The sequence below is a fragment of the Alligator mississippiensis genome, chromosome 4, assembly GCF_030867095.1.
Source record: "Alligator mississippiensis isolate rAllMis1 chromosome 4, rAllMis1, whole genome shotgun sequence".
In the NCBI taxonomy this organism is placed as follows: domain Eukaryota; kingdom Metazoa; phylum Chordata; order Crocodylia; family Alligatoridae; genus Alligator; species Alligator mississippiensis.
This window is the reverse complement of record NC_081827.1, coordinates 169,548,447-169,560,826: the sequence shown is the minus strand read 5'-3', so window position 1 is coordinate 169,560,826 and position 12,380 is coordinate 169,548,447. Positions and strand designations below refer to the sequence as shown.

The following is a 12,380-nucleotide window of genomic DNA, read 5'->3' as shown; positions in this document are numbered from 1 at the left end:
CTATCCAGACCTGGTGCTTTGCTTCCTGGGGCTGGGAGGGGAGATGGAGCCCAACCCAAGGCAACTGCCAGTTACAAACGAAGGAACCATTTTTATTGGACACTATCATAACCACTCAAGCATATTTACAACACGGTGCTGTGACGCAGGACCTCCAGTACCATAAAGAGAAACAAACTCCAGTGATTGACAGCAAAAAAAAAAAAAAATAGATACACTCTTAATAATTTAACCCCCCAGCAGTGGGCATGAACAGGAACATTGGGAGTGTAGAGTGTGCGAGTGGAGCCAGGGTGCCCACCACCCTTGCTGGTCTGTCTATTGTCAGCCAGGGGCCTGGACCTGTCCAGTACTAGGCATTCCCACAGTCCCCCCTTATCAGAGCATGAGAATGAGCGCTGAGCCTTCCTGCAGGCCAGGGCTGCAGAGCCCAGCTGCAGGGTCGGGCTGAGGAAGGAATGCCTAAAGCAAGCAGAAAGGAGACATGGGAGCAGGACCTGGAGAAGGGTCACCCAGATGAAGAGTGAGGACATGGCAGGAGCTGCTTCTGGCTTCATGCCACACTGAGTCACATATACCAGGCCTATGCAACCAGGCTCTGTGCTGGCTGTAGGGTGCTCCAGGGAGCATGGAAAAGCAGAGGCTGGGACCCACAAACCGGGCACAGGTGATGGAGGGCATAGAGTGCTGTGCCCAGGGCAGCCCACATGGGATTTCACCTCCCAGCCCTGTGATGCCAAGCTTCGGCTTCACAGATATCACTCTTGGTTTGTTTCTACCGGGTCCTTTCTGATGAAGCCTCCCTGGCCTTGCAAAGCTGAAGGAGGTTTTCCTAAGAGTTGGCATGCTGGGCTGAACTGGCTTGACTTTGCCCCTGCCAAGAACCACTGTGGTGTACCCATAATGCTTTGCCCTTAGCATTTCTGGGCATGAATGCAGGCAACAGGACTCAGACCAGACATGTGACAATAGGGAAGGCCCTGCCATTTCAGGCAGAAGCCAGAGAGGAGAACCAGAGGAATAGCCAACCTACCCCCAAAAAACAGCTGCTCCCCAGGGAAGGGGCTGGGGCTGTCTCAGAGAATGGTACTGGGAGTTCTGCCATGTAGTGCTCCAGTGGCAAAACATCCCGTGTACAGCACTGAGTGAGAACAGCCATGAAGGAGCTGGGGGCACTGCCTCAGCTCCCCCCACCCCCACCACAGAGGTACCCCCAAAGAAGGAGGCTTAGCAAGGAGATCTTGAAAATCAGAGCGGTCCACCGCCTTCGGTTAAGCTACAGGGAGATATTATAGTGGTTAATAGGGAAGAAATTTGTCCCGGGATTGAATGGGAATGTTGGCATGTTCCTGAGGCCATGAATGCCACTTGCCCCCAGGGGCTGGTGGGGGCATGGCAAGCTCCCACAGGCAGCAGCAGCACTGTCAGCAGCAGGAGCATGGCACTGGCCGCAGTGCTGGGGGGAGCGGGGGGGCACAGCGCAGCAGCAAGCAGCTACTGCCCACAGGTCCTGCCAGCAGTGTCGGCTGTGCCTTTTCACAGGGGGTGCACATGCGCCTCCTACACATCACCAACGCCTGGGGGAAGCAGCGAGAGAAACGGCATTGTGGGGAAGGGAGAATGAGAGTGTATGTGTGCATGCACGTAAGCATCTGTGCAGGTGAGAGCACCTCTGTGTTCACATCAGTGAAACAGTGCAAGAGAAGCCACATGTGACAGTCCACATGGGCATCCAGGTGCAAAGAAGAGTGAGACAGGGAGGCGGAGTGCCCTAGGGCATTATTGAGTGTGACTTCATGACAGTGCTGGGCTGTGTTACATAGTGCATGGGCTGCTCACCATCTCCACTCAGCCCCAACATTTCTTACGGATAATTAGCAGCAGGCTAGGATTGTGCAATGGGGCTTAATGGATCATCTGTACACGTGTGCAACAGCAAGGGAAGAAGTGCTGTCTGTACAAAAGTGTCAGGGCACACATATGCAATGGAGAGGCGCACACAGGCACAGGTGGGGTGGGGGTGTTGATGGCACACCCTCTCAGCATGAGTGCACTTTGAGAGTCGGTGACATGGGACAGAGAGCAGTATCCTCGTCTGTGGAGGAGTGTGTAAGTGTGAGAGAAAGAAGGCATTTGTGCAAAACAACAAGTCCCTCATGTTCCCCTAGCCAGGCCTCATGTCAGATTTCTGGTCCCCAGGATGATTCTAGGTGGCTCATTCACATACTCCTCCAGGAAGCTTTAGGGTTGCCATCTCCTGGAGTGAACAGCAGGCCCCTCACCGGTGCGGGGATAGCCCTAGGGCTATTTGAATGCAGTAGCAACGTGCTCACAACGACTGGCTGAGCAGATGGGGGCCAAGGTCTGTGGGGGGAGTGTTCAGTAGTATTTCTCTGACTCCTGCCAGTTTGTTACCCAGTGTTTCTTGTGCTTCCGTGGCAGGAAGCCGTCAGTGGGCTGGTAGCGCTCCTCCTGGCGGATCCGCACTGCATGGTACTTGGGCATGAGCCGGTAGTAGCGGGTCCGCTTGAAGAAGTTGCACTGCTCGAAGGGAAAAGATAGGTTAGCACCAAACTGCGGTGGCCAGGGAGCAATCAAGAGATCAGCACCATGAAACCAGACAGAGGCCGACAGAGAGACAGAGGGTGAGGGAGAGAGATCAGAGAAATCATAAAGTGAGACCAGAACAAGCAGAAAGGGAAATCAGAGAGACAGGAATCAGTATCATTAGAGGGAGAGATCAGAACAATCAAAAAAGTAAAATGAAGAGAAATCAGAGAGCAAAAGCAGGGCAATCAGAAAGAGAAATGGAAGCAGAAAGAAGAAGGAGGAGAAACAGTCAAGAAGAGAAAGGGAAAAAGTGTGACCAGAGGAACAGAAAGAATAGTAACAAAGCCCAAGGGCAAAGGAGAGAACTCCCCCAGCAGGAGACAGGACTCCAGACGCTGTGCTGAGAAATGGGTGGTCAGTGAAGCTAGAGAAGACAAACATTGGTGTGAATCAGACCGCTGTACAAACAGACAGACACCGCCTGGCAGGAGGGCAGTGGCAGGGACTCAGTTGCGAATGACTCTGAACTGCTGACCGTGAGGCTGCCAGGTCTCCACACCCATTCATTCTAGGCTTCAGCTCCCCATCATGGCATGGCAGCCTCCTCAGCCATTGCCCTTGCCCTCTCTCAGGACTCCCCAGCTCTACCCACTGAAGCAGCTGTTTTGAGTGGGTCAGCAGTGGGGAATGTGGGGCACAAGGGCAGTGATGTCCCTCAGCGTCTCCAGTGCAGGTGGGCAAGTGGAGAAACTGGACAGGCAATGCCAATGACTGCCCCTCATGGGCAGCTCCCTCTCCCTTCTATACACCCCTGGTTGGGCACTGCATTCTCCCCATGTATCTGCATGAGCAGGGACTATAGGTGCCCTGAGGTAGGAGCACAGCATGGGAAGGGGTTTCCTGGGCCATAGAGGGCAGTGCCCTGCATTGGCGTGTGATCATCCACCTGTGGACTCCCCCAAAGCACCATGTCAAACTCTCCCCCAGTCACCAGAACAGCACCTGAAGCACCAAGGACACCTTACAACCAGCCCCAGGTAACAGCAGGGACAGGGAAGGAGTTAGTTAACATCTGCTCAGAGGATGGCCCCATGCTACAGAGAAAGGCAGAACCCCCAGTCTGTGCCAGTCTGACCTGGGAGACACATCCCTTCCTGACCCCAAATGTGGCTGTGGGTTTGACCCTGAAGTGGAAGAGAAAGACACTCCAGCCAGTCCCTCTGGGTTTTTTTTTAAGAACCAGCAGGAACATCTGTGCATCTCAAGCAGAAACCCCAGCCTTGGCTGAGGCTAATGTCCTAGTCACAGTGCCTCAGAGGAAGGCAACGCCCTAGCCACAGAAGCCAGTTGCATCCATGAAAGGGAAAGAATTCCTTCTTAGCTCCAACTGGTGACCAGCAAAAGCCCTCAGAGGCCTGAGTTTGTTACACACCTACCCCACTACTGTCATCTCCCAACCTGGGGACTGCAGAACACACAGGGCTGGGCATTCTCATTGCAGGTTCTGAGCATGCAGACATGCAGCATTTACACTGGTGTAACATGCATCACTGTATCCCGGAGCAAGCTAACCCAGTGCTCTGAGGACTGGGCCTCTGGAAGCGGCGGTCTACAGCAGGCCCTATTACACTGCCTTACTACTAGGTTGTGAGAAAGCTAGTAATACCCTGCTTGCACTGTTCAAGAGCTACCCTGGAAAACAGAGCAGAGTTGCAGACACACAGGCCATGTTTACAAGAGATGCTTACTGTGCAGTAGCTCTTTACTGCTGCACAGTAGCTTGTTACTACTGCGCAGTAGTGTTGCTGGGCATGAACCATGTGACGCTACTACGCAGTGGTAACAAGCTACTGTGCAGCAGTAAAGAGATACTGAGCAGTAAACGTCACTAGGCAACCATGCCGGGACACAACTACACAGTAACACTGGTTACTGCATAGTCACTTAGTATGTGTTTATGCAAATACAAAATGACTGCACAGTAACAACTGTTTAGTCAGCGCCTTGTGTAAACATGACTACTGTCTTGTAAACTCATGTAACTTATAGGGCTGCATAGTTACTCATGACTTTGAGGGGTTACTTTACTCCACAGTGGAGCAACAGACACCAACCAATGCAGAACTGTACCTTGTGTCTGCTCCACGTTTACATCGGCATGAAGGCAGATTATACCAATGTAAAGCTGTTGTGTGTCTGCTTCCTGCAAGCGAGACAAATTACAGACATGGGTGGGATCTCATCGAGTGAAACGGACATACACACACAAGCATGCGCACACGCACACATAGCTACAACCTGCTTCTCCCTGGAGCCTGAACAGGACTCAGAGTGAGGCAGCACAAAGGGGAGCTGGGAAAGAGTGGAGGGGGATTAGTGATCAGAACACACCAGCTGAAGGATGCAGTCAAAAGCATTGACCCCTGGGAAGGAGAGGATGCGACTGGACTACACACATGGAGGTTCAGAAGGCCCCTTGGAGAGGAGAGAGAGAGAGAAGAGAGCTGCCATCCAGGCAGAGCAGAGGGTAACAGGGGAAGGCATCACAGGGACAGGGTGCAAAGTTAGATATGAGAGGCCCCGCCCCCTTGTGCCTTGCCCCGCCCCTGGGTCATTACCGAGAGGCTGGAGCAGGCTCTCAGAGCAAAGGGGCCCTGAGCTAGTAGTCGTCAGTCAGCCGCTCCGTTTCAGACGGCTGGATCTTCATCTCCGCCTTCTGGGCCTTGGCCTCATACATGGCTCGCGTGTTTGCCCTCCGGAAGAAGCCACACTACAAGGAAGCAGGCAACACTGATCAGGGGTGGTGGGGTGGCCATCAGGAAGGAATGCTCCAGCCCAGAAGTGGCCGCATCTTGTGGGAAGGTGAAGGGTGGATCTCTGCCTGCACTGGGTCTCAGGGAAGCAGTGACATAATTCTGTGCAACGGATACACTGTATGACCTTCTGGATCACTTGAACTTCACACTGACCCAGTGCAGACTGGACTCTCTTCAGGGCACTGATGGTGTGGTGGGGGAAGGGGGAGCATGCTGAAGTGGCTCTGAAGTGGCTCCCCTGGATCAGAGGTGCCCTCAGCCCAATGCAGCTCCATGCAGAGCTGATGCAACTTGGAGGTCACAGGAGGTAGGTCCTACCTCATCACTGCCATTATTGGTGACATACCAATTGCAGATGCTTCTCTGCACCCTGCAGCCCCACAGGCAAAGCTTGCAAGGACAGGAGGTGTGCAAGGCCCTGCCCTTCAGCCTGGACTGCAGCTGAACTGAGGCTGGAGCAGCCCTGTAGGCTGAGTGGTGGCAAGGAGGAACTCCCAGGTTTCTGTTGGACTTATGGTAGAGCAGCCCAGGGACTGCTCCAAGTTACACCTGTCTGCTGGGGTGGGGAGGGGGAGCAGCCTGGCCTGCTCTCCCCACTCTGGGGCATGTGCTTGGCATGCTTCAGTGAGGGAGGGAAGGAGGACCATAGAGTGGCACTGTACTAATCCAGTGCCCCAGGAGCCCCGCTTACACTGGGAGTTCCCAGGCAGGCTGGATCTTGTTGCTCCCTGCTGCCCAGAGCAGGGGGCTGCTACCACTGTGCCTGCAAAGTGCTCAGCGAGGCTGTGGGAGCTGCCACAGCACAGTGCCAGGGCCTGTGAGAGGCTGTCTGCAGAGACACCTCCCATTGCATAACAGACTCAGGATTCCTGTCGGGCAGGGGCGACACAGCTCAGGAGATCCCAGGAACAGCTCATGTTCCTGGCTCTAAACACTCAGAGGCAAACTGCTGAGACACCACAGGGTCAGGCGATTTCCCTGAAGATCCTCTCCTCCACCCCTGCCACTAAGGAGCAGCCTTGTAGCTCATCTCCGTCACAGCACATCAGTCAGCTCTGCCAAGCTAAGCAGGGTTTGCCAGGAGGGTCCTGGATGCGAGATAGCTAGGAAGTGCTGGTTATGTAGTAGGGGTCACTGCTCATGCTGGAGCCCTATACATTGGCCTGGAGATGTGAAGCACTGAAATGTTGTCAGGCATGACACAGAGGACCCGACTGAACTCCCATGATGTTTGTGCCTGAAACAGGGCACTAACCCCACCCCAGCATGGGTGATTACGTTCAATCTCCCTAACCAACTCTAGCTGCTTCTTTAGGTACAATCCAACAACATAACTGAGTCCCATGTTCCACCCCAGAAGTGGCTGTGTCATAGTGCTAAGTGCCATTGGCAATGGGATAGAAGGCTGCAGGGTTCCCAGCCTAGGATATTCAGGTTGGGAGCCTCAGAAGTAAGGGCTCTGGCCATGCTGAAAGCAGGGATGGCAATATACAACACCGGGTCACCAGCTGCCTAGGAGCACACATCCATTGGTGTCGTGAGTATGCCAAGCCTCAGCCCAGATCCCAGGGAGGTGCCACTCACTCCTGGCCATTCCTGTATCCACCTGGACACAGGATAGGGCTCCCTCCTCCCCTGAATGGAGTCACTGTCCCTTCTCTCACCTTCCAGAGCAGGAGGACGATCAGCCCCAGCAGCAACAGCCCAGCTCCCACAGCAAAGAGCACCAACCACAGCGCAATCTCCGCCGGCTGCTCCTCTGTCAGCTCTGAATCGATGTCCACAAAGAACTGGAAGCCAAGCCACATGCTCAGATGGGGGCAGCTGTGAAGCCGTAACTACAGCTACTGCGGGGCAGCCTGCGTCTGAGTGCCTGACTGGCACTGGGGTATCCAGCAGCTCCAGTGCAAACTGGGGGGCACTGTATGGGATAAGCGCTGGCTGCTGGGGGAGCTCCTGCCTGCTGCAGGCAGCAGGGGACACTGCAGTGGCTGTGGGGCACTCCCAGATACCCCAGCCATTCCCTGTAAGGGGCATTGCAGAAGCACTGGCTTGGGACAATCCCAGCCTCTCCCAGCATGGGACACTGGATTTAAAAGGGCACGTGCATGTTAATGGGCTCAACAGAGCTGACTCACTTGCACTGTGTGGTTCTTCATGTTGATGGTGGCCACGTTGGTCCGGAGAAACAGGGTGGCTTGCCCCTCCACCTTGATGCGGTCATAGCTGCTGTACTCCTGTTCACCCAGACACAGGGATGGGGTGAGGTGGGGGAGGGTACTGTCCAGACTGGGCCAGAAGTAGCCCACACCCTTCCCCCACCCACTCTAAACCCACAGACCAGATGTGTTCAACTCCAAGCAGGTCTGGCAGGGGCAGGAAGAGCTTCCTCTGCACTCCCTGCCTACCCAATCCCTGGGCATGGGCAGGGGGTGCAGCCTCTGTGCATCGCTGACTCTTACTCCCTCTGCTAAGGCTGCTGGGAACGGGGGCAATAGTGCCAGCCATTGGAGTGAGAGATGGACACTGCCATGAGGGACTAGGCCAAGACCTGCCAAACTCATTGCATACATGGTACAGAGAGACCCTTTGACCTGAAGACTGGGGCAGAGAAGCCAAGACACACTGAGGTCAAGACTTGAAGGGGATCACCTGGATGGCTGCCTGTGAGAGAGAGAAGACTCTCCCCCCAGCCTTGTGCCTTCTCTTGTGGCTTTTGGCCACTCCCTCCCCTCCGAACTCCAGCTGGGTACCTGGGCAGTCAGGCCCAATGCAGCCCCAGACTCTCCCCCTCTTCCCCTCGCCCCGGGTGTCTTGGGGCAGGGAGTTCCACATAAGCTGCCCCCTGTGGAGTCACTGTTTCCTCTAGGTGCTTTGGGGGTAACTGAGGGGTGAGCCTGATCTGCCCTGGCAGGATCCCAACATCCAGCTGGGTCTCTGTGAGGAGGGGAGCAGGGACTGGGCACGGACCTCGATGAAGGTGCTGTTCCACACACGTGCTCGAATGCTGACAGTTGTCAATGCCCTAGTATCATGGAGGGGGCACTCGATCCAGATGCAGTGGGATGTGCCCGTGGCACAGTTCTGCAGGAAGGAACAGAGACTGCCATGTTAGCGGGGCAGCTCAGGCAAGACAAAGCAGTCTGGGGTTGGGTGGGCCTACAGCCCAGTGGTATGAGACAGGTTGGGCTTGGGACCCAGCTAGGTGGGTTTGGTCTGGCCCAAGGACCAATGGGGTGTGGACAGGCAAGGACCCCTATCACGATCCACTCACACTGCTGTTATGCCCCAGCAGTGGGCTCCAAACTCCAGTCACTTACAGTCCTGGGCAGGGGTAGGAGCTCTCTGTACATGGAAGACAGAGACTGCTGCCAGCTCATGGGCTTAGCCACAACTGTGCAATTGTGTCATGGACCCTTTACAGGCTCCAGCAGATTTCCCCTTCAACTCCACCACACAAGTCCCAACTTCTGGGACAGGATGTTTCTGTCCCTCTCTCTGGAACCGTGGGCCAGGGTCAGTACCAGGGGTACACTCTCCCCATGGTCAGGAAGGGCTCAACCTGCTGTGGGGCAGGGAGTGGGGGACACTCACCAGTTCCACTTGTGACCTGGCTTTCTTGGCAGCAGCCAGGGTGATGGGGAGCTCGGTGTGCGGCGCTGTCTCCAGCTCACGTCTCCGCCGGGGTGAGGAGAAATTGTCCACAAGCTGCAGAGGAACCAAGCTAGTGAGGGCCCCGTCAGATGCACAGCACCTGCCCCCAGCTCCCCAGGGCAGTGAAGACCAGCAGTGACCAGCTGACCACCTTGCCGGGCAAAACCATGGCTCTTGTCATGAGGCAACTGAAGTGGGACCATAGCCTGCCCACCCTGCTTGCAGGTTAGTGCTGCCTCCTGCAGGATGCCATGTGCCATTGTGGGCTGCTGAATGCAGCTCAGGGAGAGAAAAAAGAAAGGGCAGGGGGAGGAAAAAGGGAGCAAAGGACAAGAAGAAGGAGCGAGAAGAGGGAAAGAAAAGAGGGGAACAAGACAGCAGGAGGGGACCAGGTTACCAGGCCACAGTGCAAGACTCACGGTGAGGTTGAGGGGGTTGATGACTTCCCCCGGTGGCTGGCAGCGTCTGCTCTCATCGCCTCTGACGAGAATCTCGGTGGGGTACAGCAGCCACTTGCCATTGGGGATTTCATAGGGCCAGTTGAAGCCCAAGATAATGGTGCCCAGGGAGCCCAGCGCCTCCCCCTTGGTGTTCACCTGCAAAACAGAGCCCGGGTTGGACTCAGGCCCTGACTTCTCCCCGCAGCCCTAGCCCCAGACCAGGAGCACCATCCTTACCTTGAAATCAAACCTGACAGGGCTCCCAACATCAGCCTCTTTTTTCATGGCCGACTCCCCCACCACTGTTCCACTGAAGTACGTCTGCACCTGGGAGGGTGTCCTGTTAGGGGTAGAACACTTTTTATGAATGAGGCAGCCCAGCCCAGGGCACAGCAAAGGCTGGGAAGGCGCTGCAGGGGGCATCTGATGGGCACAGATGAGTCACAGATTGCTGGCTGGTCTTGCTAGGGTTGGCATGACGTCAGGCCAGGGTGGGGGGTTGGGAGGCTCCAGCCAGCCATGAAGTAAGGGCCATGGAGCACACACACAGCAGTATCCTGAGTAGTTATCCCAGCAGGCATTGCTGCAAAGGAACTGAGCCCTTTGGACCTCAAATCCTGCCAGCTCTACCCAGGGAGCCCGCTCTTGGGAGCCATGGGGTCCAGTGCAGAAGCACTCTGATGTGCACACTCTTGGCAAGGCCAGGTACTTTATTGAGAAGAAGGTGCCAGGGAGAGGCTTGGACTCAGGAAACCAGCATCTGATTGGGCCCCGGGGGGGGGGTATGGTGGGGAGCCCGGAGATACGCACACGGCAAGAGATGTGTGGATGCTGTAGTCAACCAGCAACTCAGCCCACACCGGCCTCAGGTCCTCCTGGTAGCTCAGCCTGCCAGAGACAAGGCAGAGGCTGCGTTACATTGGTCTATACCTCAGTTCTTGCTGCCGGGTACAAGGGCTGAGACACCCCTACCTGGCACCCACAAAACAGACCCGTGCTGCAAGGGGAGGTGCGGGGCTCAATAAAGGATGCCCTCTGTTCTGAGGTAGTGCCCACCCTCATGCCCCAGCATGGCCATCATTCAGAGTTAGTCCTGGCCCCTGCTAAACAGAAAAGTTCCCTTGTCATGTTTGTGCCCCTTTTGGGACTATCCCACCAGTGTCGGTGGGATGCTGTGTTCTCCTACAGCAGTGGGAGCCAACCTTTGTGGGCAGATGTGCTACAAATTAAGCTCTATGCCCTCCCTAAGTACCACTTTGATTTCCTTCCCCTGCCTGATTTGCTGCTCTGCTTTCTGCTTCCTGTCTGACCTGCTGCCATACTGCCTGCCTCCCCACCCTCCCCCTGCTCTGCCATGTGCCACATGCAGGGTCTGCCCATGCCACTTGTGGCCCCCATGCCGTAGATTGGCCACCCCCACCCTATAGCACTGTATAGTGTTACTAAGCACTGTTGGTCTGTGGTCACATTTCCCCCAGAGGCAACTGCCAATCTGCAGTAGGTTATTCCTGGGCACATGGGGCAGCATGTTGTGAGAAATGGATCCTTCACAGCAGAGAGGCTGGACACTGCTTCCTACTTCTCTACCCTGACAACTGTTTAACCCACACCCCCAACCCTGGAGCCAGACCCAGTTCCCCCCGATCCTGGCAAGGGGACTCACGTGGACAGCTCGAGCTCCACCATGACCTCCCGTGTGTCCAGTGTGATCCCAATGGCTTCAAAGGTGATGATCAGCTCCATCTGGAACAGAGGGGACAGATGCTACCAGGCTGGCATAGGAGTGGGTAGGAGGGGGCTGGGTCTGCAAAGATGCTACCAGGCTTTCCCAGCAAAGCTGCCTGCTGGAGGGTGCCTGCAGTACCTATCGTGCTGCAGACACAGCAGTCACCCATCCTGGGTGCACTGCTGCAAGGTCTTGATCCCAGGACCACAGGACACCTGCAGCCACTCACAGACTGCCTTGCCCCCTAAGGGGGCTCACTCTGGCGCACTCCTATCCCCTCAGTCATCCCCACTGGTTGTGTTCCTGCCCCACGCCCAGGGACCTTGACATCCCCACTGAGACAGAGTCACCTTCTGGTTCCTCTTGAAGGGGTTGCCCAGCTCACACAGCACTGTCTCCTCGAAGGTGCAGGCACCGCTCTGGGGTGGCAGAAGGGAGAAAGCAGGCATCAGCAGGGCTGCTCAGCCTCACTCAAGAGCCCCCTGGCCCTCTCCTGGGAGCAGGTCACACACCCCAGCAGCTCCGTTCCTGTGCCCCACACCCCACCTGAGCACTCAAACCGTGATACGCCCCATCCCAGAGAAGGCCCCCTGCCCCACCATACTCCCCCCTGGGGAGGGGAAGCCAGCCCCATATCCTAGCCCTGGTTTCCCCCTGGGTTAACCAACCCCAGCTGGCAGTACAGCCTGCTTGCAAAGCACCAGGGCAACTATGCGCCCAGCCATGGCTTTCCCTAGCCCTGCCTGGGCATGGTGCCCATCAGTGGAGCAGAGCAAGGACTCTGAACCCCACATGGAAATCAGCCCAGAGCTTGGGTGGACAGACAAACAGAGGGTTCATCTGCCCTGGGGCTCAGGTCTATGCTGCTCTCCTACATAGTGTCAGGAGGTGAGGCCTGGCCTCTGCTGGACAGTAAAGGGGATGGGGATGGCTCCTTACAGGGCGGACAGAGGAGGGCAGCAGGGTGGGGGGCACAGTAATGTTTAGCAGGGCCTCGTGGGCATCCTCGCCATTGGCCTTCGTAGTGGGGGTGTTGGTGATGGCCACACTGAGATGCAGCTTCTTGACGTCCCGGCTGTACAGTAGCACCTGGGTCCCATTCATCCTGTGCCAGAGAAACATCAGCATGGACTTCCTCAGAGACCTGCCAAGAGGGGCCTCGCTGGCTGGGGGTTGGGCTTACCATAGAAATCA

At 56.1% G+C, this 12,380-nt stretch overlaps 1 protein-coding gene across 1 annotated transcript in view; it reads right to left on the bottom strand.

Moving 5' to 3' along the window:
* Positions 1-71: 71 nt before the first annotated feature.
* The window catches only part of ITGA3 (integrin subunit alpha 3), a 45,536-nt gene continuing 33,227 nt past the window's right edge, over positions 72-12,380 (bottom strand). The window contains exons 15-26 of the mRNA XM_006276682.4: positions 12,126-12,291; positions 11,537-11,605; positions 11,124-11,203; positions 10,271-10,348; positions 9,698-9,800; positions 9,440-9,616; positions 8,961-9,074; positions 8,337-8,450; positions 7,505-7,603; positions 7,031-7,156; positions 5,169-5,320; positions 72-2,541 (exon numbers count right to left, since the gene is read on the bottom strand). Of these exons, the coding sequence (XP_006276744.1) occupies positions 5,210-5,320; positions 7,031-7,156; positions 7,505-7,603; positions 8,337-8,450; positions 8,961-9,074; positions 9,440-9,616; positions 9,698-9,800; positions 10,271-10,348; positions 11,124-11,203; positions 11,537-11,605; positions 12,126-12,291 (1,237 nt within the window). The 3' untranslated portion in view covers positions 72-2,541; positions 5,169-5,209. The remainder of the gene's footprint in view (positions 2,542-5,168; positions 5,321-7,030; positions 7,157-7,504; positions 7,604-8,336; positions 8,451-8,960; positions 9,075-9,439; positions 9,617-9,697; positions 9,801-10,270; positions 10,349-11,123; positions 11,204-11,536; positions 11,606-12,125; positions 12,292-12,380) is intronic.